Raw genomic sequence first — 24,893 nt, forward strand, 5'->3', positions numbered from 1 at the left:
ACAAATTTCTTTTATTATTATCATTATTATATTATTTATGTTACACTTTTTTTTTTACTTCATGCAGTTTCCTTTGTATATGCCTGGACAAAAACAATAGAAGCGAGGGATAAAGTCAGTTATGGTTAATGTTTACTGTCCCCTGTAATATGTACGTCTGCTATGTGCCGGGAAACAGCTTAGTCACATGAACAAACAAGTAGACGTGGACTTGGCGGCAAAAAACAACACAAGCTGATTTGGTTCGTATTGTATGGTTATTTATACAATCATGTACATTTAGGTTAAACCAAAATCTTGAATTAACTTTCTAACTTAACTTTTGATAGAACATAATGCACAGATGGAAAACTGGGTAAATATTGGAATAATTCAAATAATGAATAAACTGCTTTTTCGTGGAACAACTGAACATTTAGGTTATTGACTACAAGTCCTACACACACACAGACCCACACACACACACACACACATATATATATATATGTACACTTTATATATATTTTTATATATATACACTTTGCAGTCAAATTAGCTAGCTACCCCGCCAAAAAGCAATAAATTCCTCGTGGGACTTCGTGGACTCCGTAGCTGTGAATCGATCGGTGAGATCATGTGACAAGTTACGTTTTTAATAAACAGGAAGTACTCAAACCTTAACAACGCAGGTGTAGGAAGTGATCGGGTGAGTGTTGATAAAGCTGAGTTGAGAGACACTAATTTTAGTAACTGAATAATTTTCGTAAATGTCATCTTTGTGTTTCTCGCGTGCCTGTAGCACCTTGGTTAGCATGAGCAGTTAGCCTGTAGTTAGTTGCAGCCTCACTAAAAATAATAATAGTAATAATCTCCTCGGTGTTTCCTCTTACAGCTGTCCGTTAAATCATAATGGAGGCTCGCTTCACCAGAGGCAAGTCAGCTATTCTCGAGAGGCCTTTGAGCCGGCCGAAAACCGAGGTGAGCGTGAGCGCATTCACCCTGCTCTTCTCAGAGGTGGTGCAGTACTGCCAGAGCCGTGTGTACTCGGTGTCCGAGCTGCAGGCTCGCCTAGCGGAGCTGGGGCAGCGAGTGGGAGGCAGCCTACTGGACGTGCTGGTGCTCAGGGAGAAAAACGGCAAGAGGGAGACCAAAGTGCTAAACATACTGCTGTTCATCAAGGTATACAGTCTGTGTGTGTGTGTGTGTGTGTGTGTGTGTGTGTGTGTGTGTGTGTGTGTCAGATTTTTCTGCCTTTTCTGCAGCTATAGGGCATATATGGTATCATTCTTGGCTGGAAGAAGTGCTTAATCAATGGAAAAAACACAAACTTTGTCCAAAAACCTCTCATGTTTAGCTGTGGGGGGGGGTAAACAATGTTAGCCTTTTCTGCAGCTATAGGGCATATATGGTATCATTCTTGGCTGGAAGCAGTGCTTAATCAATGGAAAAAACACAAACTTTGTCCAAAAACCTCTCATGTTTAGCTGTTTTCCACTTTTTCTTTGGTCATTTTAGCCTTTTTGGCCAGGGTGAAGGGAGTATCTGCCATCAAACAAGAAGACAGCCAAATGTAGCTATGATGATGTTTGCTAGTTCAACTTACATGCATTAATTTAATAACGTGGTTAGCCTACTCAACGTAAATTACACACGAACAACATTAAGCTACTCGCCCAGAGAAGAATGGCTGCTGCTGCCATCATCATCCGTCATCATTTCTGCTACACTGGCAGGGCTAGGGGCCAGGACTCTCCTCTCCGGGTTCTTGGGGGATGTTGCTAACTCTGGGTCTGAGGCACCACTTTCCACAGTAGATGTACTTGATGTGAGGTCTCGCAGCAAGCTATCAAATATGGTGCATTTCTCAGCTTTTAAAAAAACCGCTATGCGTCGCCAGGTTCGTCGTCAGATTCAAGGTGTTACCTCCTTTGCACAGTATCACTTTAAAGCACTTGTTGCAGGCTGCTGAGTTTGCATCTTTTGCTGTGAAGTACAGCCAGACTTTTGACCACTTCGTCTTGGGCATTTTTAATCTGTAGCTCTGCTCTAAATGAACGTACGTACCTGGGCCCGCCTACTATCCTTGGAAAGGTAAAATGATTGGCTAGAATCCAAAGTGTATGACATCTCAGGAAAAAAAAAGCACTGAAATGTGCGCTGCTTTTCGGTCTGGTTACTACCGCTCGTGTCAGAACCGGTACCCATCCATAATCAGCAGTGCTGTGGTCATAAAAAACCTACAGTAGGAAAAGTCATTTGTAAGAAGTGACTCATGTAAAGGGAGAGCTCAAGCAAGCCATGATGGCTTTAGCCCTGATTTACAGATTCTAGAGGGGTTTAGTAGGAAGCATGTGTGTGAATGGGCGAATGACTGAATGTAGTGTAAAGCACTTTGGGGTCCATAGCGACTAGTAAAGCGCTATACAAATACGGGCCATTTACCATGTTTGACAAAGCCAGGCTGTCTTTGTGTTTGCTGATTCAGCAAAACCTAAAACTCCAGTCTGAGATGAGGGATATCATAATGTTACACCAGGTGATCATTTGAGTTCATATGTAAATATATTCATTAATCTGCTTAGTTCAGGCTCAGTGCTGAATTTTAATTGCTGATGAGATGACTGCATGTTAGAGCTCTGAAAGATTAAAACTGTTCATCACTGTCTGTCCCATGTTGCGTAACAGACACATGGAAATTACATTAGTTTTTGCATCAACAAAGGTAAAATAGATCTTGGCACTATTTAAATGACTAATTTTGCCATTTTCTTTTAAATTTTTATCTCAGTTGTGTTATCTTTGTTATGCCTCTACCTTTAGCTGCAGAAAAAAGTCATTGCCTGTCACTTTGCACACTTTCTCCCAAAGCAAATAAAGTAATTTTTTTTGGATTGCACATGTTTTGTGCATCCCCTGTCATCCTCTGTCATTTTCTTTGTCCTTCTCAGGTATCTGTGTGGAGAGCACTCTTTGGTAAGGAGGCAGACAAGCTTGAGCAAGCCAACGACGATGACAAGACTTACTACATCATAGAGAAGGAGCCCCTCGTCAACACCTACATCTCTGTTCCCAAGGAGAACAGCACCTTAAACTGCGCGGCCTTCACGGGAGGGATCATAGAGGCCATTCTCACCCACAGCGGCTTCCCCGCCAAGGTCACCGTCCACTGGCACAAGGGCACCACGCTCATGATCAAGTTCGATGAGGCTGTCGTCGCCAGAGACAAAGGACTGGAAGGAAGATAGGAGGGAGTTGGATAAATGGCTGGAGACTTGTCGTCATTATGGATTCTCAGGACTCGCGTGGTATTAAAATTCACGTTCAACTATAAAACGAGTTCTTTATGTTAGATAAGCAGGATTAACAAAGCTGTGAAGAACATGACTTTACAGCCTTTCAGTGGAGGTTGAGATTTGGGAGGAGTTCAGAAACACTACAAGCTCTTTATTTAAAACCTTTGTTGCTCTAGTGCTCTTAAAAAAGTGGTTTTGTTTTACCGCACAATGTAGACCGACATCAGCAACTCCCAAACCAAACAGCTGATAGAAAATGTCCCATTTCCTCATATTAGCTAAAGTTAGTGACTGAATCTGTGTTGGCAGGCCTGATGGCAGCACAGGTGTCCACATGTTTGTACTGCAGGGTCACCGCAACGCTGCTACCTCGACTTATTCAAGAGGTGAGGCAGCGGCTTTGCGGTTATGTTTGTACATGCATTTTGTTATTATAAAATATAAGTAAATGTATAAGAAAATGTTTGGGAATGGATGTTTTTTTCTGTCTTTTTTTTTTTTTTTTTTTTTTTTTACTTTTTGGTATTTATAAAAGAAACTGTGGTGGTTTCACCAGAAACTAGAAAATTCAGTATTGGTAAACCAGGGAGGGGCAGTGAGTCATTTGTCTCAGAAAGAAAATAAAAGCACTGCTCTTGTTTCTTAAACTCACAAATATGAAAGTAAATGCTGTGCTGTGAAAAAAGTATTGACCCATTTCCTCATTTCTCTTTTTTTTTTCTTTTTTGCATATTCGTCACAAAATGTAATAATTAAAAAAAAAACTTATTTAATTGGGTTATATTTATTATATTAAATTTTTTTAAAAATTTGATGATCGGAAACATGCCAGCATGACAAAAGTACAACTGAAAGTTAGAACGGGATAAAAAAAATTTCCACTGCACGGCAGGTGGTAAATGGTAGAGTCAGGTGCCAAGGGTGGCCCTTTTTTAGCCAGTAATCCTTATTAAAACAAATTAAATTTGTACTGCATTCAGTTAATTTTCACATGTTCACTTTTTTTGCGGACAAGGCTTTGTCTAATTATTGCTAACGAGAGTGTTACTGCCCAAATCAGACCAAGATTGGAGTTCCTTTCGTCAATCATAAAAGCTTATTAATGGAATCTTTTTCATCATGCTCTTTTTTTTTTTTTTGACCAGTGTTTTGATGCTCACATCAACTCTTTGAACCACTCTTGTTTTCCATTTAAGAAATACTGCTAAACTCAGGACTGTTGCCTTGAAAGCCGCCCCTAAGACCTTATGGAAATAGTCTTGGCTTAAACTCCATTCTTGTTCATTTGATGTTTTCCTGGAGCTTCTGTAGCAATCGCCTAGTACATGGTTTTGTTGTTGTAATGATGGTCATGTCATCCATGTAGGCTCTAATGGGAGGAAGACGAAGGCCACTCTTGAGTCTCTCGCCTCCCACTACCCACCAAGTTGCCCGCATGACCAACTCCATTGCCATAATATATGCCAGAGGGGAAATCGTGTAGCCTGCCATAACCCCAATTCCCAGGTGCTGCCAGGCTGTGGTGGTGTTCTCAGCTGTCACACAAAACTGTAAATCCTGAAAGTAGGTCTTGACCAGTCCTGTGATGTGGTTTGGTACGCTGAAATAGTTCAAGGTCATCCACAAGATCTTGTGCGGAACTGACCCAAAGGCGTTGGCAAGGTCTAAAAAGACCACGTCAAGGTCTCTTTGTTCTTTCTTGGCAGTTTGAATCTGGTGCCAGATGACGCTGGCATGCTTCCACAGGTATTTGAGGACTCGTGGGGGTGTTTTTATAGAGCCTATATGAGATGCCATTAGGTCCTGGAGGCGATGCTGCTCCAGCCTGCTTCACTACCTTCTCCATTTCACTCCATGTAGGTGGTCTTATGATCATTTGGTGTCCAGGTGCCTGGATAGGCAGCATATCACTCGGAATGGTAACTGGCTCGTGCCTTGGATCCTCAGAGTAAGTTTTTCTCAGATGATCTTCCAGGTCTTTAATGGGCATTTTGAGGCACCCGCTCTTCTCTTCAACAAAAAGGCCCTTAACAAAGTTGTATGGGTTGCTGTAGAAAAGGGTTCTTGTCCATTCTTTCTTCTTACGCTGTTGTCTGAGGTGCTCTGCTCTTCGCAGCTTACTAAGTTGTTGCTTCATTTCCTCTTGCAGTCCCTTCCTTTCTGTCTCAAAGGCCCTCCTCCACTGTTTCCTCAGTTGTCTTATCTCTTTCACTAATCTGTCAATTTCCCACAGTCTCCTGGACTTTAACTGGTTACTCATTGGCTCTGGGCCACAAAATCTGATCTTTCCTACCTTCCATCTTCCTTTCCCTTGCTGGTAGTGGTGAGCTAGACTCAGTGTTGGAAGATTCTGTTGGTTGTTTCTGGATGAGCTCTGGGCTGGAACATGGTGTTGATTGTGGCTGGCTTACATCTGTACACAAATGTGTTGCTAGCTGCTGTTGGCTAAACTCCAACGTAGGGGCTGATATTAAATGGCCGGGTCCTGGGCTAGAATCTAATATTGGGTGTGGCTGGCTAAGCTCTAGACTGGGAACTGCTACTGGCTGGATCTGACTGAGCTCCAATCTAGAGACTATGGGAGGGTCTGTACGACAAAGAACTTCGAACGGGGTGCTGATACCCTGAGGACTGTGGGGATTCTCCTGCCTCTGGACTTCCATCGACTGATATGACTGACTTCTTAAAAAGTATGTGTCAATGCGAGGCCCCTTTCTCAGCTCGCTGAGGCACTTCTTCCTGCCTTGGTGGATTTTACGGCCCATGTCATCATTGATGGTCCATTATTTGCAATGCTGGTTCATCTATTCATCGTTGGTGCTGTTCTGTGGTTCATTGCAATTAAATCCGTCCGGAAAGGGTATTTATTTTTTTACTGAGGATGTAGATGTAGATTTTGAATAGTTAAGATATTAAAAAAAACATTAGATACCAAAGTTGCTATGGTTAATCAAAGTTAAACTAAAAAGCAAAACTGGATGTGCACAAAGAACATTTTAAAATAACAGCTTTTAAAAGTTAAAGCATACTGATTTTCCTAAATATTTTCTCTGATATATGCCATACTGTGATAATTTAAGAAAGACTAAAACTAACATTAAAAGTACTAATAATTATAATTTAATATTAATAAAAGTAAAACAATATATTTCCTCAACGAAAATATATAATTACAGTGGAATGGATGTTCCTGAAGCCAGCTTTGATGAACAGATGTGAACAAATGTTTCCAATAGAATTCCACAGTTGTCATCTTGCACCCTCTCAGAGCCCTGTATGCTTGCAAAGACCCCTACAGTAGCGAAATGTTCAAAAGAATGAACAAACCATTGTATTTTAGGTTTATTTATGTCTTACACAGCATCCCAACTTTTTAGCAAACGTAATAACTTGAGCTAAAGTAAATAATTATTTAGTCTAATTAATTAGTGCACAAAGTTCTGCACAAAGCTTTTATGATCTTCAAGGGGTGGTGTGGGGCCGGGGCTATTATAAGCTAGTGTGGCCATATTTTGATTTCCAAAAAAGAGAACACTTGGCCCAGTCATGAAGAACTTTAATAATACTGTTTGCTTAAAGAAAATTTTAACATATTTAAACGATGCCTTCTCTATGCGGTTAATGAATGATGAAATAAAAATATCATATAGGCTTTTACAAGTCAACAAGGGCAAAAAAAACTTAAAAACCTCTGGAATTAAATAATGGTACAGAAATAAGGCCTCATCTGTATAAGAAAAATTATCAGTACCGGGACGGTATGAAGGAAATTCGTCTCGTCTGAAAAGCTGCAGTTGTGCTTTGGCATCATTGAAATATCACCAGGCGCGCTGTTGCGCCCTGTCTGTCCCGTCTGAGGGCAAAACAACACAAAGCAGCACCTCGGGGATGACGTCACACATATGGGTCCTCTGTAGGAAAACCCGGACATTTACATCAATCTCGAAAATCCCCCCCCCGAACGCCCCGGACAGAACATGAAAAGTGCACATGTCCTGGGAAGGGAGGACGGTTGGTCACGTTATTATAAGCGGGTCAGACCCCGTGTCCCTGAAGTGATTGGGCTGTCCTGGACCCACGTGTTCCTTGTTGCGCTTCCGTGATTGGCCATGCGAGAGGGCGCTTGAGAAAAAGAAATAAACTTAAACAAATAATCAAACAATAAGAATTAACCTGAAACAAGAAAACTCTGGAAACGGAAATAAACTAAGCTGAAAACAAATAGTCAAACGAAGTAGAAAAAAAAACGAATTAGAAAATAGAAAACTATATAAACTGTTAAAAAAAATGTCAGCGCGAGAGGGTTTCTGCAAGAGTCACGTGATATAGGTCACGTGCTCTGCACAGAGCGGAAACGCTTTTAGTTTTTAACCTCGTCAGTGATCAACAGTTACAGCTCCCGAGAAGGCACCCGCTTGGCTATAGGTTTAACCGTTTTCTTCACCTATTTATGTATTTTAACAGACAACTACATGGCTACGACAGGACGGAAGGACTCCTCTGGTAATGTAGAGCTAACATTTAACTACTTAATTTATCTTATCCGTAACGACTGTGGTTTTGTTTACTTTGGTTTCTAGTACACTCCCCTGCTGGCTCTTTGCGATGCCTAAATTAGCTTCAACCTGATTTTTTGTGTTTAAAAGCTAACAGGTAGTGAGTTTAAACCTGAGTAACATTGCAACCTCAGACGAAACTGTTTTTCTGCTCTGTCATCTTCTGGGCTGCTAAGTACAGCACTCAGTGTCATCAAGTGGTTTTTGTGTCCAAATATTCCTCTAACATCAGTTCTTTTTTTGCTCCATGACTACATATTTGAATCCTTGTTGACAAAGTGGGATTTTCCTTCTTTTGCTTCTCCATCAGACATGCAACTCGGACATGTCTGATCACATGATATACTGCATGTTTAACTCTAAAAGATTAACACAGAAGTTGTTCGGGGCGCTGTTTTAACGCAGAGCATTAAAAACCAATAAATGCAAATCAAAACGCATTATGACACAAAGAGAAAGATCTGCTGTTTTTATTAATTTTGCAACACTGTGCATTTAATATCTTTGTATTTTGTCATATGTTTAGCTTGTGTGGATCCATCCTATAATGTTGTCATTTCTCTAAGATGTATGAACGGTGGGATTATTGGTTAATCTTGAAACTCTTTGACAGGCCCATCAAAATGAAAGATGGTTTTTAGTTATGTCATTGTTTTCGTTTTTAATGAGCTTACCTTTAACTGCATGCATTCCAGACTGTAATTACTAGATTAGAATAGAATTAGATGCCTTGGCACTAATTAGTAGTTATTGTGAAATCCTCCAATAAAATATCATCCATATGCAGTTTTCAACATAATAATGCCAGTGATAGTGGTCCCTCTAATCATAGTCTCAAGCTAACTTGTGAAGCAAACCTTTCTTCCAATAACTGTCTTCACATTATAGGAAGGGTGTGGGGATCAGTACTGGAAGTAACAGAATAAGAAGGTGACAGTCGTAGTGTGTACTACCACATTCTTGTACTTTTGAAACTTTACTTTTTGAAAGCTGTGTGTGGTCTGCAAAAGTGTCTAAAGGGAGTACAGCATTTAATTTCATTTGTTTTAAAACTTGATTTACTGACTATTTTGCAGCCAATATGAATCTGCTGATAAATGATGCAATGTTTTTATAGATTAAAATGTGCAGCAGTGTATAAAGTTATTAAAATAAGGGAGCCAGTGAAGGAAAAGTATTACTTTGGTAATGAAGACTGTCTCCCCAAACCCAGATCAAATCCTGCACTACAACCATGAAGACCACCACCCTTTTTAGCAAACCTATGAAATCAGCATCCGAAGTCTTTCATGCATAGTCACGCTGCCTCTGTCTGATAAGCTTCTTACATGCATGGTTGAGCCTCTGCTTTCTGATGGATTATTAATGTGTATAAAATGAAGTACAGCTCCAGTGAGACATGCTGATGAGAATTTTCTAACTGATAGTGAAAGTCTGTTTTTGACCTCAAGAGAAGAAATTTGACTTAACTGAAGTAACCTTTTGAGACTTTCTGACAGTGTTGAAAACTTACAGTAAGCAACAAACCTCAACGAACCTCAACGAGTATGAGGCGATCGTGGCGTTCGCCTTGTAATTGGAAGGTTGCCGGTTCGTGGCCCCGCCTTGGACAGTCTCGGTCGTTGTGTCCTTGGGCAAGACACTTCACCTGTTACCTACTGGTGGTGGTCAGAGGGCCTGGTGGCGCCAGTGTTCGGCAGCCTCGCCTTTGTGGCTACAATGTAGCTTGCCATCGCCAGTGTGTGAATGTGTGTGTGAATGGGTGGATGACTGGATGTGTAAAGCGCTTTGGGGGTCCTTGTATTTCTATACAAATACAGGCCATCTACCATGAGCAATAACTTAAAATTAAGGATTGTTTCAAGTTACTCATGTGCACAGACTGTAGTTTCAGGTTGTTGCTTGCTAACCTGGTGTCGTAGTGATGTCTGAAGCACTGAAACAAGTTTAATAGATAATGAAAGTCGCAGACATCTTCATGACTTCGTGTACAATATTTCTAGAACTATGATAAACTGTTGAGTTTTTCTAAGCAGTAAAATGATATTAAACTTGTTTTTAGTGGCAGCACCGTGGTGCAGTACCACCATAGTCCTCTCACAGCAAGAATGTTCTGGATTCGAACCTGCTGACTTGCTGGAGCCTTTTTTGTGTGTCATTTGCATGCTTTTCCTGTGTGTGTGGGTTCTGGACAAAGGAATGCATATTAGGTTGTGATCCTAAATGTGTCTGTAATTGTGGGTGTGAGAGCGTGGGGTTGTCCACCGATCCACCCTTATGACATTCCTGTAAACAGGAAAAATGGATGGATGTTGAGTTTTTACTTGTATTTCTTTACCTTCTAGTTTCTCACATATTTGCAACAGAACTTTAAGAGATAGCTATATATAAAAAAAATCAGCATATAAAACCATTATCAGGGCTTTTTCGCTTCCAAAGAAGATAAACCTGAAAAAAACAAAGACCAATTTGAGTTCACTCATGGATCACTTCCTATGTGCAAAACAACCCTGAACACAGCTGCCAGTCTTTCTGTTTTCATTTAAGAATTTTCCTTTAAGTTTTTTTTGTTTTTTTGTTTTTTTTTAATAAGTGGAAGAGTTTGATTCTTAGCCTGCGTGTGGCCTTTTACTTTGGACAACTAGACTAGATCTAAACACTGATATGAGAGATTTCCAGTTTTTGATTGATAGAAAGGCAATTTTATCAGTGTTTCTGCAAGTGCCACAGGCGACGGTGAACCAGAAGAGCCAGATATTTCTATAGATTTCTGCAGCATCTGAGATCCTGTCTCTTGCTGATGATGATTGCTATCTGCCATGTCAATCAATACACTCCTACGATCGTAGATATAAATGAATGCTGCCCCAGTTGTCTGCGTAAAATGTTAAGTTGTTGGATTCTTTTGGATGCCTCACATTCCTCTCACCGAGGCACGCAACCAAAGCCCGGCCTCCTTTCTAGCTGAGATAATTAAAAAACTGTTTCCATCATACTGTGCTAACACCAAATGTTCATTGGCGTGTTATTTATTTAACTTTACAGCTAGAAATTCTCACAGGTTAACTGCAGGTGTTGGTTACCGCAGGAAGTGACCCCTACAAATATGGCTTTTGGTTTACTGCACTTTACCACATACAGATACCATAAAATCTTCTTTTACTGTTGATTTCCTAAATTAAGCAATGCATTTTACTCAAACTTAGATATAAAAAAGCAAAACTGTGACATTTAAACTATAACATTGATTTAAATACATCTCAGATATGCTTGTCATTTGAAACAAAAGCATGCGGACTGCTCCTTTAATAGTCCAAGAAGCCATTCATCAATGACCTGTCAAAACTTTCCGCCTGCATCTATGTCAGTAGAAGTAAGACTAACAGCCCTTCTCTCCTTTTGAGGTGTCTTGTTTGTTTACTTTTGTGTCACGGGTAATTACTTGCATAAAAAGGCCTTTCCTTTCAGGAACGGTAATCTTATAAACAAAGTGAAGGAATATTGCACGACAAATCTGGCGTTATTCCAGCTCCAAACTTTGCTGTGTAAAGTTATTTCGCTGAACTTTCTTCTTACAGGTAATGCTGACTAATACTGGACACAACAGGGTTTTACTTCTCCTGTTTTACTTCCCATTTGCAAGAGACACTGCTAAGCTGGTAGTTTGCTCTGCTGACACGTCGTGTATGATTAACAGGTTTTGCCTCCCTAATTCAGCCGTGTATGTGATCTTGCAAGTGATCATTTTGAGAAATAACTCATAACTGTCGATTAAAGGTCAGTAAACAGATTACGTAAAGAGTTTTAGGTTTATTGCCACCGTGTTGTTTCCTCAGTATAGAGCGAACAAACTGAATGACCCTGTTCTTTGTTCCTTTCTTTATAATAAGCAGGGTAAGCGAACCAAAAAACATGTGACAAGTATTAGCTGTGATTGGGTCACAGTGTGTGAGTGGGGCTTTTTTTTTGTTTGTTTTTGTTTTTTTAATAAAGGCAGTGTTAAAACATGATATATTGTCTTGTGGATGAATGGATAGGATTGATTTATTTCAAACATTTAAAAGAATAAAATACAATTGATCTGTATGGGCATTCGCAAAACAAAATTTTTGATATATGCATATGCATTTGGCACTTAATATGGACACGTTCTTTGTATAATTTTATATTTGATATTTATTGTATAATTATTTTGTGTGTGTTTGTCTGCAGTATGTAAAAGTTTTATCTTTTTTTTTTTTTTTTAAAGCATCTGGCTCAGTTCAAAGTGCCGACAGAGTCAGGGGTTTTGTTAATTTGCCCACATGCACATTAACACACATTTCACTCAGCTCATCAGAGAAAAGGTTTTCTTTTAAAGTGCATTTATCTAAATTTGATATTAGATGCAAGAAGTGCTTAGTCATGGAAACCCATGCCATGAAGCTCCTGGCGCAGTTTTTCTGCTGATGTTAATGCCAGAGTCAGGAGTGTGCTGGTGACATTTACGCACTATGCACCTCTGCACACGGTGACCCCACTCTGTAACCTCATGTGGTCTGCCACTTCATGGCTGAGGTGCTGTAGTTCCTCAATGCTTCCACTTTGCAGTAATACCACTTTCTGTTAATTGTGGAATATGTAGGTGGGAAGAAAGTCCATGAACTGACTTACAGTGGTGGCATCCTTTTATAGTACCACACTCGAATTCAGTGAGCTCTTTAGAACCGCCCCTTCTTTCACAAATGTTTGTAAAGGCAGACTGCATGCGTAGATGCTTGATTTTAGACACCTGTGGCAAGAGGACTGAAAAACCTGATACAGCTGTACCTGTCTGTCATTGATATATACTTGCGAAACAGCTGGTATCTGTGATGTTCCAGAACTCTCCATCAGACTTACATTAAGGATTTCATGAGTGTCATAACGTCTCTTTATGTAACTTATCTGTGTCATAGAAGGAAAAAACAAAACCTGACATCATGTTTGTGTAATTTCAACTCCAAAAACCCATGAATACGTAAACATCACACCGCAGTGTGTTTTGCATTTGGTATCAAAAGCACCTTATCATCGGGCCGAGTTCAAAATCAGTGTGCCCTTACTTCTCTGTTCTTAGCCGTGGCTAACAAAGTCAGGCCAGACTTCTTAGATTTATCATCTCTTACCAATCGCAGAAACCAGATACTTGATATCTGCAATAGTCTCTTTTGACTCTTTTGGGAGAGCAGACTCTTCAGGAATATAGACTTTCAGACTTTCTCACAAACTTTTCTATTTTTTTTCTCAAGAAGGAAAAAGTGGAAAGTAATACTACTCAATAAACCTAAACAGTGTATGAATCAGTGTCATTTAAAAAAAAAAAAAAAATACGTTAGAGACTAAAAGCGTGTTGGTTAATTGAGAGCAGCATTTCCTCTTTCACGTGAGTCTAAATAGACTTGGAGTTGGACAGGTCAGCTATCATGTGATGCAGAGCTGACCTCACTGAGATAATGAGAGCTGAGATAAAGAGAAAGTATTAGACACAATGAGGACTATGATGGGTTCCAAGAAAACAGTGGCGTGTTCAGGAATCTGTTTCTAGAAGTAGTCTGGGGAAGATTAAATCAAGTATTTCAGGAAATGATTGCAGTGTTATTCCTGAAGAGAGGACTTTTAGGCCTAGCGGTTCTTTTCAGTCACCAACATTGTAACCGTAAAATGCTGTTAAATGGAGTTTCATTTACTCAAGCGTGGACATTTTATTCAATAGTCAGAAATAACAGTGAAATGCATTCATTTCCTAATTTCCTTTTACCAGTCATTTACCAATCATGCTTCGATGCATAGTCAGCCCGTAAATGACTGGTCTCAGCTGAAAAAAAACTTAGATATGTGAAATTCTGCTCAATTCACATGACGGCTGCTTTCCTTGCAACCACGTGTTGCAAGGAAAGCAGCCCAACTGCTTGATTGCACAAAAAGGAATTTCTGTGTTTTGCATAATTACTTCATTGCCACAATTTATCTTTGCCTTGTACTTTTCAGCTTATCGTGATTCAAGTTTAGCAGTTAAGTTCATCTTTTTATTTCACCACAACAAGGCATGTTATCATTATAAATAAGCATCTGATATAGATTATATTAAAGTCAATAAAATGCAAAGATTTTTGCGATTATCAAAGTGTTACTGACTGAGAGCAACAAGCTGCGTTTTCAAAAATGAATAAAAAAACAACTGCAGGAAGTGAACTAAAGTAAGTTCAGGAGAAGTTTCCAGTAGTTAGAGAAAAACGCTGCACATGTGGGTTTACCTTTGTTAACATTGACGAATACCAGTCCCCAGATAAAATGCTGTGTTATGTGAATAATGAAAACCAGACCTGAAAGATTTCACAGCATGTTCTATTGGACCAAAGTCTGCTTCAGATGTTGGATTTCAGTTCTAGTCTTGGTCTTGCATATATTCTACACCATTATCAACTAACGTGTTGCATTAGTAGACCAGGTCAGTTTATTGGTAAATTACTGATACATTGGACAATATTTTTGTCAACAACCAGGGTCTCATTGTAAACTTGTAGGCCAATTTAAAGAGTGTTTTTAAAAATATATATTTTAGAAAAATTAAAATCTTTTTTTTTTTCCCCCCCTATCAGAGCGGGAAAGACTTCCCTCTCCGGTGACTCGCTACGGCTCCACAGACAGCAGTGGCGAGGATGACTATCAAATTAACAGTCACGACAACAACTGTAACCACAACCGGTTTGCCACAGCAGCAGGATGTCACTGGGTCCACGCTAGTGAGGAAGAGGAGGCGATTCGCAGGAAGCTAAAATACTTCTTTATGAGCCCTTGTGATAAATATCATGCCAAGGGGCGCTATCCTTTTAAACTGATCCTGCAGCTAGCCAAAATCTTTTTTGTCACCACTCAGGTACATCATATATTATACTTTAATGCTGATTTCTTTTTGGGGGTGCTCTTGATTTGGATACATTTCTGGTTACGTACATTTTAATGGGAATCACGCTGATGATGTAGAAGTTTCAACATTCACACAAATTGAATATCAAATATGAAATTATCTGAATTATCTGTTTAGGGGTTAAAGCTGTAACAGTAACGCACCACATAAGGGTTTTTTTCTTTGTCACAGCTTCTTATCGTCCTCACATCATTCTCTATACCCCGTGCCTGTTTTTGCTGCAGTTGGTGCTGTTTGGCCTCAGTAACCAGGTGGTGGTGACCTTTAAGGAGGAGAACACTATGACCTTCAAGCACATCTTCCTCAAGGACTACGATGAGTCCTCAGATGACTCCTTTGCCGTTTACACACAGAAGGACGTCTACGACCACATCTTCTACGCCGTGGAGCAGGTGATCATCTTTTTTTTTTTTGTGAACTGAAATTTGTAACCGTTTATCTTTATTAAACAACTTTTTAAACAGAATTTCCTGATTAGCCACAGCATGAAAACTTTCTGCTTTATATTATTTAAGTCTCCATCATTCTCCCCAAACATGGGCTAGGATGTCAAGGATGTCAGCAACACTGATTAGATCTGCACACAGTGGGTCTGACATACAGCTCACTTCCTGTTTCTCTGCCTGTGCTTTCACGTTATTTCAGTGTCAAATAAATCTATAGTATGAACGAGGCTAAAAGGTGTTTGTCAGTGAAGACATTACATTATTTGGTTGATAACTAGAAGACAAAGGGCAGAGCCTACACATACAGCACGTGTATAGTTTAGTTGGTGAGCTGTAGAAAGCTGACAACATAAAATCTGACAGTTTTATTTGACTCTAGACAGCAACGCCATTCCCTCGAAGTTAAGTGTTTGACTTTCATTCTTGTATTGATCGTACTGATATTAGCTGAAAGCTAAGACATGTGTGGCCTGTTTCTATGGAAGCTTGTATTCTCTTCACTTCATAAAACCCAGTGATAATCCTTAATTAGTCTAATCTCATCCTTTTTCCTAGTATCTGGTCTTGCCAGAGACCACAGTGGGACGCTATGCATATGTCTATGACCGTGCCGAGAATGGCAGCGCCCTCTTTCTCTGCCAGCAGTACTACAAGAAGGGACACATCGACCCCGCCAACGACACGTTCAGCATAGACCCCCGTGTCATCAAAGGTAGGCAGTGTGAACTACACTGTACAAAAGAACAGTCTGTACAGTCTGCAGAGTCCTCGCCTCTGCAGACTGCTAATGTGTGAAATTTTTTTCTCGATGTGACAAGATGTTGGTTCTGTAAAATGACAGTTCACATTTACTGGTGGGGGGTTGCATATGAAGAGTTTTTGCAAAATATGAGGTTTTACTTTATTTGGCATGTAATTTATTGTGGACCAAAAGCATTTTTGCCTTTGTGTACCAAGTAGTTCAGCTGAGAATTTTGTCAAACACACTCAAAGAAATGAAATCAGATCTCCCACTTTACAACAATGTAAGAAAAATGACGAGATTACTACAGAGAGAGAGAGAGAGAGACCAGATTTAAAAAAAAAACCTTCCATGGAAAGTGGTTAGGGGCAGGATTTCACACATGTTAGAGGTCAAGCAGAGTGTGGTTATTTGCAAAAAGTCCAGAGTTGCCATTGTTGCCTGAGGTGGGCGTCACAATGTGTTCTGTCACTTTAAAAGGAAAAGTCTGACTCAGAGGAGCAGCAGCTGTATTACAGAAAGTAAATTTTTTTGTTGTTTACAGAAAACATTATTTGTCGGCCCACTATAAAAACAGAAATCTATAGTAGATCATTTAAAAAACAGGAACTTTTCTGTCATTTAATTGTTTAGTACTTAAATAGGTTGGTGCGGTGTACAGGAGGTCTTTATCAGCAGGGGAAGCTGTAAAGCAATACAGTTAAGTCTGAAATGACTGTCCTCCTTTCTATAAATGATTAAAATTGAAGGCATTAAAGGGACTACCAGTCACCAGCATTTCTTGACGTATTGCATCAAACATGTGTCATAACGATAGTTCCTATTACAGAAGTTGTTGCACAGCCTAAGAGTTTCTTACTTCCTCATGCCAGTGTCTGTTTCATTCAAAGTTTATCAACGTTAAGAAAAAAGATTAGCAGTTGAAAAATGATGTTGTGCTTCCTGTACATAAAATAAGAAAGCAAATTCAACTTTGACAGTAGTTTCTCAGCATGATATTTCTCTCTCTTTTGTTTGTGATCTTTAGAGTGTGTTGGTGTGAACCCTATGACGATCCCCCAGGGTCCGCTCACAAGCAACTACAAGAACTTTACACTCAAGTTCCACAAGTACGGCTTCATTTTTCACATGGCTTCGTTTCCTCTCTGTTGACAAGATTATCTGCGTGGTATCTAACGATCACATACCTCTGCAGCACACATAGACAAACAAACACAAGCATGTATACAAGGACAGTGACTCAAACCCACAGAGATATGATATGAATCATGTTGTGTTTCTTGTCCTGCATGTGTGCCTCTGATCATTCTTTTAGTCACCTTGGTTTCATTGTTAGAAATTAGATGTTTATTTGTTTGTTTTGTTTTTCTTTTTAAACAGGTTGATTAATGTTACCATAGAGTTCCAGCTGAAGGCGATAAATATCCAGACTATCATCAACAACGAGATCCCAGACTGCTACACCTTTCATATAACAGTGAGTTAAAGACTTTCAGACTCAACACATGCTTGAGCTGTCATATGTCAAGCCTGCTTATAGAAAAACATTACTGGCTGTGCATTAGAATTTAGTGAGGGTGGTCTTTCCCCATACATCTACTGTTGGAAGAACCCAGAAACTATTCTAATGGTTGTCAAACCAAGTCTTTACTGATATAACTTAGGGTATCGAAGCTACAGGGGGAGGTTGTCGAATATGGGGGAAAGAGTTAAAGTGAAAACAAACAAACCAGCCTCAGCGCAGTCCATTTATGAAACCAGCCGTGTAAGTTTACTCTTTAGTTCCAGTTGACTGCTGCTCGCAAACAGGTTTGAACAGCTGCTGTGCTCGCAGGCCGAGCTGTGTGCGTCATTTAAAACCTTCTTCTCTCTTTTACAGATAGTTCTGGACAACAAGGCTCACAGTGGCAAGGTGAAGATCCGGCTAGATAACCAGGCGTCAATAAAGGAGTGCAAAGACCCGAGCATCTCTGGACAAGGTGAGAAAACAGAAAAGAAGAAGCATCTGTTAGTGGTCATGGGACTACTGCAGCAGTAGTACAGCAAGCAAAATATGACACCAGTGATGAAACTAGAAACATGTAAGCAAAGGTGTTACAAAATATCACAAAGTTGTTTCTAGTTCACAATAATGAGCCAACAGGAAGTTACAATGAGTGAAGTTATTTATACAGAAGTGTGTAGCAGTAGGCATAGATTGCAGCCATGAAGAGGAGACAGACTGCTCACATCTCTTTTTTTTCTCCTCTTTAACCTCCAGTTCAGACGTACGCACGTTTGGCATTTGATATTATTGTGGTTCTGATCTGCATGCTGTCGCTGGTGCTGTGCGGACGCTCCATAATACGAGGCATCATGCTGCAATGGGTAAAGAAAATCTCCAATACAACTTTACTATCACCTGGGGCCACTCACATTAGAGGAACATCAGGTTCTAAGGAAATGTCAGACTCAGAGTAGTAGCTTCTAGAGATGGACCGATCCGATATTACGTAACAGTATCGGTCCGATACTGACGTAAATTACTGGATCGGATATCGGAGAGAACTAAAAAATGTAATCCGATCCATTAAATATCAAAAATGCACCTCACAAAACTTGCGACACGGCGTAAATCGGCTCATAATCGTAGCACGTGATAGAGCGGCTGTGTGTATTTGTAGCCTCGCTACCAATCCACCATTTCATCTTCGTGGAAGTTATCCCAGAGAGAAGTAAAGCAAATGTGTAAGTTCATCTCTGTTTGTAAAGCATTCCCACGTTAAGCTTTACAACCGATATATGGAGCGACTGTCTCTTCTCTCTCCCTCCCTCTCTTGCTGCTACTTCAATCATGAAACTGATCAATGATCAGCTGATCGGCTTTTCCGTCACGAGTCGTCTCTCTTGCTTGTCTATCTCCCACTTCGCGCCAGAAAGAGGAAACCAGCGGCTGAACAACAGCAGCACGTTTAAGCTTGATAAGCTGTTGTTAGAATTTATTTACGTTCTACACCAGGATCCTTTTCTACGTAGCTGATGGCTGGTAACTGTGCAGGGGCGGGTCTAGTAAATTTTAGCCAGGGGGGCCTATAGGGCATTAACAGGCAAAAGGGGGGCACAAAGACATACTTTTATTTCTTATTCTCATTTAAAATGTCTAGCTTTTAATAAATAATTATCTGAATCTTACACCCAAAGTTTTAATCTGGGTGTAAGATTCACCCAGATTAATCTTACACCCAGATTAAGATCTGGGTATAAGATTCTTTACACGCGCTTTGTGTTTACGTCTTTTTTGTGCTAGATTCTGAAGCTGCAGATTTCATCGCTCTCCACCCAAATTGACTGAACCAGCAGCAAAAGAAGATCCAAACTAAGCTTCACATTTTGCTTCACATAAACATCGTCATGAATGCCCTCTTACTTTTGCTGTTTTGCTTCCACCACGATAAAATGATACTTCTTGCAGAGCTCTCTCTCCCTCTCTCTGTTTAATTTGAGAGCAGTTTCCCATCTAAAAATCAGTTTTCTGCACTTTTCACTTCCTTATTACCCAACAGTCTACCGTTGTGTACAGCACTGTCGGCCGCTGTTTAGTTTTTGTTTTTTTTGTTTTTTATGACCTCCGACAAGAAAGCCTCATTTCTGCTGTTCAAAACCTCTGTAACTTTGCTCTGCTTCACTTCAGCAGCATCAGGTTCATACACTGAATTTATATATACTATAAATCGAATTGAAATTGTGGCTCGAATCAATTTGGGACCTTGCGAATCGGAATCAAATCGATTCTAGAAATCAGTGACAATATTGTATTCTACTGATGTGTGTAAACTTGGCTAATCTCTCTTTGTCTTTGCTCTGCAGGAGTTTGTGCAGTTCTTTAAGACGACGCTAGATCGTAAAGTGTGCTGGGGAGACCGGCTTGAGTTTATTAACGGCTGGTATATCCTCCTCATCATCAGTGACATCTTTACAATCACTGGCAGTTTCATCAAAATCGGCATCGAGACAAAGGTCTAATATCAGCTTTAGTTTTGGGGGTTTTTTTTAGCATTGACACACATTAACATGTACATGTAGTCTTAGCTTTTTTTAAAAGCCAATTCCTTTGGGTTTTTCCCAACAGAATATATCCTCCTATGACCTCTGTGCCATCCTTTTGGGAACCTCCACTCTCTTAGTGTGGGTGGGAGTCATTCGCTACCTCACATTCTTCCAGAAGTACAATGTAAGTCGCAGATGTGCTGGTGCACAGCTTCTGATAACATTGTTACATGCTGCTGATTTAATAACATGTGAGAAAGTGAGAAGTTCCTCCTGTGGGTTGATGTAATGTAGAAGGCCATTTAATTTGGTGTCTCTGGCCTCTCTCACACTGTAATTTGATCTGTGTTGTGTTTCTGCACCTCCCTGCTGCAGATCCTTATCGTGACACTTCGAGCAGCTTTCCCCAATGTTATTCGGTTCTGCTGCTGTGTGGCTGTCATCTATCTGGGCTACTGCTTCTGTGGCTGGATCGTCCTGGGACCATACCATGTCAAGGTGAATTAAATGTGGGAAAAACTTAATGTCAAAAACTTGTTTCCACTCCTTGGATTTTTAAGTTTAAGAACTTAAGTTTTAGTTCACTTGCACCGACCAGGCATAACATTATGACCACTCACAGGTGAAGTGAATAACTGATAGTGGGTGGGATATACTGGGGACCAAGTGAATGTTGATGCAGTAGAAGCAGGAAAAATGGGCAAACTGGACCACAGAGTAATGAAAGAAGGCGTCTTTGTCTCGTGAATTACATCTTTTTTTTCACATCTAGTTGATGGCCAGGTGTGTGTGCGTCACTTACCTAGGGAACACCTGCACCATGATTTAAATGTGCCAGGTGTTTGCCTTTGCCTTTTCTCACTATGAGAATAAGGCAAACTGACGGAGGCAGTGTGACACTTTGGGCAATGTTCTGCTGGGAAACCTTGGGTGGTGCCACAAAGCAAACAGGGTTCAGTTTGAGGTGCTGGCTTGGCCTCCAAATTCCCCCTATCTCAATCCAATCCAGCATCTGTGGGATTTGCTGGAAAAACAAGTCTGATCCATGGAAGCTATGCCTCAAAACTTAAAGGATCTGCTGCTAACATCTTGGTGCCAGATACCAGCGCACATGTGCTGTGGTCTGGTGGTGTCTTACCAGGTCAGGGCTGTTTTGGCAGCAAAAAGGAGAACAGCACAATCTTAGGCAGGGGGTCATGACGTTATGCCTGATCGGTGTGGATGAGTAAATGTGAACACACAAAACGTGCCTATTTAAAAAAAAAAAATTTAGTAGGCCACACAAATGCCATTCTGCAATAATATTTAAGTTGTGTAACAGAGAAGATAATTAAACAGCTTTGGACTTCCTTCTTCCTTTCGGACATTTCTCCGTCCACTGAGTAAGTCAGTGGAACAGAAACATGAACTACAGTTTATTCTGACTTTTAATTTGCTTTCAGAAACTTGACTTTTTCTCTAACCTTTGGAAAATATCTTGCTAAAACTTAAGGCTTTGATAATTAAAATACCTTTTCTTTTCTTTTTTACAGTTCCGCTCTCTGTCCATGGTGTCCGAGTGTCTGTTCTCCCTCATTAACGGCGATGACATGTTCGTGACGTTCGCAGAGATGCAGGAGACCAGTCCTCTAGTGTGGCTGTTTAGCCAGGTTTACCTGTACACCTTCATCTCCCTCTTCATCTACATGGTGCTGTCTCTGTTCATCGCTCTCATCACAGGAGCGTACGAGACCATCAAGGTAGGAAATTGCTGCATATAAAAAGGATCAGTTTATTTACAATGTGTAGAATCACTCAGTCTGCATTACAAAGAACTCACCGTAGCATCCAAACTGTTGCTTCTGTATTTACTGTGGACTACAAATAAAGAGCCGAAAAGTAACAGTAGTGTCTTTTTTTTTGTTGATTTCCACAGCATCAAACCCAAGAACCAATCCACATAACAGATCTGCACGCCTTCATAGCAGAGTGCACAGATGCACCAAATTCTGGGAAGTTCAGAGGTTTGGAGACTTCACCTTGCTCCTTCTTCTGCTGCTGTGACAGGTGAGTGAGTCTCCTGTGACCCCCCTGAAAGCTTAAACATGTACGTCATATTCAAAGAGATGGGTCAAAGCATATAAACAGATCAATATTTTCTTTTTTTTTAAATTAAATTAACATAATGCTACATTTCTAAAGACCAAAGCAGATAAATGCGACAGCGGGCTTTATTAAACAACCACAAAAACTGTGAAGTCTGACTCCCTAATCTAAGCTGACAGCACAAAAATATCAAGAGAGAGAGAAAGACGATATTTCTCTACCATTTATACTGGTGTTAATTATCAGGCTCTGACCAAGCACACTGGAAAGAAATCAGGTCATTTTCTCTTTCCTCACATTTATACATCCTTTGTACTATTTACATCTAGTTCTCCTGGTATCCTGTTCTCATGACTTAGTCTTTCCAAACACATATTCAAATCAATTTTGTTCATATAGCACCAAATTTACTCAACAGTCACCTCAAGGTGCTTTAGTTGGTAAGATAAAGACACTAAAATAATACAGAGAAAACCCCGACAACCAGATTCAGTAAATATTACCATTAAGAAACTGTAATTATAGAGATAATAATGTTAAACATACTAACTGTAGTAAATCATCAAACCTTATTTTCCCCTCAGAACAACCACATATGAAGATGTCCTGCTGGTGAACTGAAGTCAACCTCACCAATCTCTGAAACCTCACTAGCCTCCCCTGCTGACCAATAGGGCACACTGCATCCACCCAACACCCGTTGTCTCCGTGTATCTGGGTCAAACCAAACGACTGTTCCAAAGTGGGAGTTGCGATTGGCTGGAACTGCGCTCTGCAGAGGAAACGTGGAACAGCAGCCGTCTTCTTGGACCTGTAGCTTTATGAAGAAGCAGCTGTTGGCTGATGAAGAGCCTCTGTATAAACAGCAGCATCGAAGAAGGCTATTGCACAGACATTTCTCTTGGTTCTAGTGTGTTTTTTGAAACATTATTCAGTATTTTTAATATATCTGGTGTATTTTATACTCACCCAGACTAGGAACTCTTTTGGTGCTTTCTATGTTTTGTTTTTTGTTTGTTTGTTTTACTTTTGAAGTATTTCAAATCGGTTGGCTCCTGAGGAGGAGACTCTTAAAATTAGATATTTATATCATATTCGGCAACATTTTATTGTACAGAACCCATTTTAAAAATTTAAATAATCTAATATCTCTTAAATGCCTCTTTATAGCCAAAGCTAATTTGCTAGCTGGAGAATCATGACATGACATTTAAACAGAACAGGACAAAAAATCCCCCATGTGATTGTTTTTACAGAGTTCCAAAACATATCAGGAAACGGGACCACAGATAGGCGTATGGCGTGGAATTGATTCATTTTCTTTGTGAACTGCACATTTATTATAAAGTTTCGACCAGTGTCATTAGCGGCGGCTCTGCTGCATCATGTTGCCTTCAAATGTAGATCCCAGTTTATTTCATTTTTATTGCTTTGTTTTCTTTCAGTAATGATCAGGGTAATGGGACGCAATCGTTCACTAACAAAGCACTTAGCTTTTGCCTGACCTTGGCTGCAGTTTCTTCTTCAGACCCACATTTTTTTTTAATGAAGCTGAAGTATTAAAAAGAAACTCGGTGTATCAAAGCCAAAAGTGCTGCACCCCTGTTTGTAGACTGCGTTGATGACCATTAGCAAACTGGATCTGACTTATTTTAAGCACAATAAGTAGTTCTAAGTAAAGCGGAGTCTGGTTTGGGAGAGATGACAAGAAGGAAAACAACAGATTGTCCTGTTTTAGTGGCTTGCTCTGCTTTTTTTTGTTGTTTGTTGTCTTCATAATGATGTCTCTAACTGCTGCCTACTGACTTGATCTTTAGTAGAAACTTGAATAATGTATGTTTGTTTGTCTTTTTATCGCAAAAAAACGCACAATAGTTTAAGGAGTTTTTCAGTCTGGACTCCAAATACCATTTAGAGAGAGGAGCTATGGGTCAGGGAGGAGTAGGTAAATGAAGTATAGGATGTTTTTTCAGCCTTATCATTTTCTGCCTGAAACACCAGCAGAGTAAATTGTAAGCTAAATATACAGATGGACTTTGGATTTCCATGGACAACATGTCTAAATTATACATAACTTTAAATGTTGTATCTTGTGTTTCCCTGGAGGGTTTTTTTTTTATCTTGTTTTGGTGTTGTGTTGTTGTGTTTGTTTTTTATGAATTACCTGCACTTGAACTGTACTTGTGAGGGACAACACGTAGTGTGACTTGTCATACTTGTCAAACTACTGATTAAAGTTTCCCGGTCTGATCTAAGTCAACGAGCTGTTTCCTGCTGTTCCACCTAACCATCAGCAGAGGGAGGAAGTAGTTCATGTGTCGGGATGGTGATTCACGCAGCCTTGCATGATCGTGTGTGTGTGTGTGTGTGTGTGAGTGATTTTTACCAGGCTTACTCAAAAGCTACACTTAGATTTCAAATTTATTGTCATTAAATACACACCAAGTGTACAAGGGATAAATTAACATTCCAACTGGTACGACACAGGATTAAAAAAAACAAACAAAAAAAACTATATTTAAATGTATAGCAGCAAAAATACTACAAAGTGCATTAATAAAAATGACCTGTGGAGTTGTGGTGTATCTTTGTTTTGATTTCAGAAGTCTGATGACCCTGGGGGAAAGCTATTGCAGAAGCTGGTGGGAACGGTCTGTGATGGAGGGTGTGAGAAGTCACTGATAATGGTTCTGGCTCTTCCTGAATGGCGAAGTCCCAGTGGTTTTCTCCGCTATCCAAAATTATTGATGGATTTGCATGAACAATTTACTGATCCAAATCTGGAAATTAATGGTTCTGTCTTCAAAAATAGACTGC

At 40.0% G+C, this 24,893-nt stretch overlaps 2 protein-coding genes across 2 annotated transcripts; both read left to right on the plus strand.

The window, feature by feature from the left end:
* The first annotated feature begins 596 nt into the window (after positions 1 to 596).
* On the plus strand, positions 597 to 3,751 carry trappc5 (trafficking protein particle complex subunit 5). Its single transcript, XM_087842558.1, has 3 exons — positions 597 to 685; positions 872 to 1,158; positions 2,928 to 3,751. The coding sequence occupies exons 2-3, from the start codon at positions 889 to 891 to the stop codon at positions 3,222 to 3,224; spliced, it is 567 nt and encodes a 188-aa protein (XP_087698684.1). The 5' UTR covers positions 597 to 685; positions 872 to 888; the 3' UTR covers positions 3,225 to 3,751.
* A 3,898-nt stretch (positions 3,752 to 7,649) lies between these two features.
* Positions 7,650 to 24,644, plus strand: mcoln1a (mucolipin TRP cation channel 1a). The gene is made up of 14 exons (XM_087841858.1): positions 7,650 to 7,775; positions 14,449 to 14,726; positions 15,002 to 15,169; positions 15,779 to 15,935; positions 16,993 to 17,074; positions 17,346 to 17,442; positions 17,845 to 17,944; positions 18,226 to 18,332; positions 19,812 to 19,961; positions 20,074 to 20,175; positions 20,367 to 20,489; positions 21,524 to 21,730; positions 21,907 to 22,037; positions 22,661 to 24,644. The coding sequence occupies exons 1-14, from the start codon at positions 7,745 to 7,747 to the stop codon at positions 22,695 to 22,697; spliced, it is 1,770 nt and encodes a 589-aa protein (XP_087697984.1). The 5' UTR covers positions 7,650 to 7,744; the 3' UTR covers positions 22,698 to 24,644.
* The last annotated feature ends 249 nt before the right edge of the window (positions 24,645 to 24,893 follow it).

The sequence above is a fragment of the Neolamprologus brichardi genome, chromosome 6, assembly GCF_056152115.1.
Source record: "Neolamprologus brichardi isolate AB-2024 chromosome 6, ASM5615211v1, whole genome shotgun sequence".
NCBI lineage: Eukaryota > Metazoa > Chordata > Actinopteri > Cichliformes > Cichlidae > Neolamprologus > Neolamprologus brichardi.

What these genes read in the sequence shown, in the direction of transcription:
- trappc5 (XM_087842558.1), top strand. Translation starts at nt 889, where the DNA reads ATGGAGGCTCGCTTCACCAGAGGCAAGTCAGCTATTCTCGAGAGGCCT. An exon ending in ACATACTGCTGTTCATCAAG is followed by an intron (nt 1,159 to 2,927) that starts GTATACAGTCTG and finishes TGTCCTTCTCAG; the next exon opens with GTATCTGTGTGGAGAGCACT.
- mcoln1a (XM_087841858.1), top strand. Translation starts at nt 7,745, where the DNA reads ATGGCTACGACAGGACGGAAGGACTCCTCTG. An exon ending in AAATCGGCATCGAGACAAAG is followed by an intron (nt 19,962 to 20,073) that starts GTCTAATATCAG and finishes TTTTCCCAACAG; the next exon opens with AATATATCCTCCTATGACCT. An exon ending in CATTCTTCCAGAAGTACAAT is followed by an intron (nt 20,176 to 20,366) that starts GTAAGTCGCAGA and finishes TCCCTGCTGCAG; the next exon opens with ATCCTTATCGTGACACTTCG.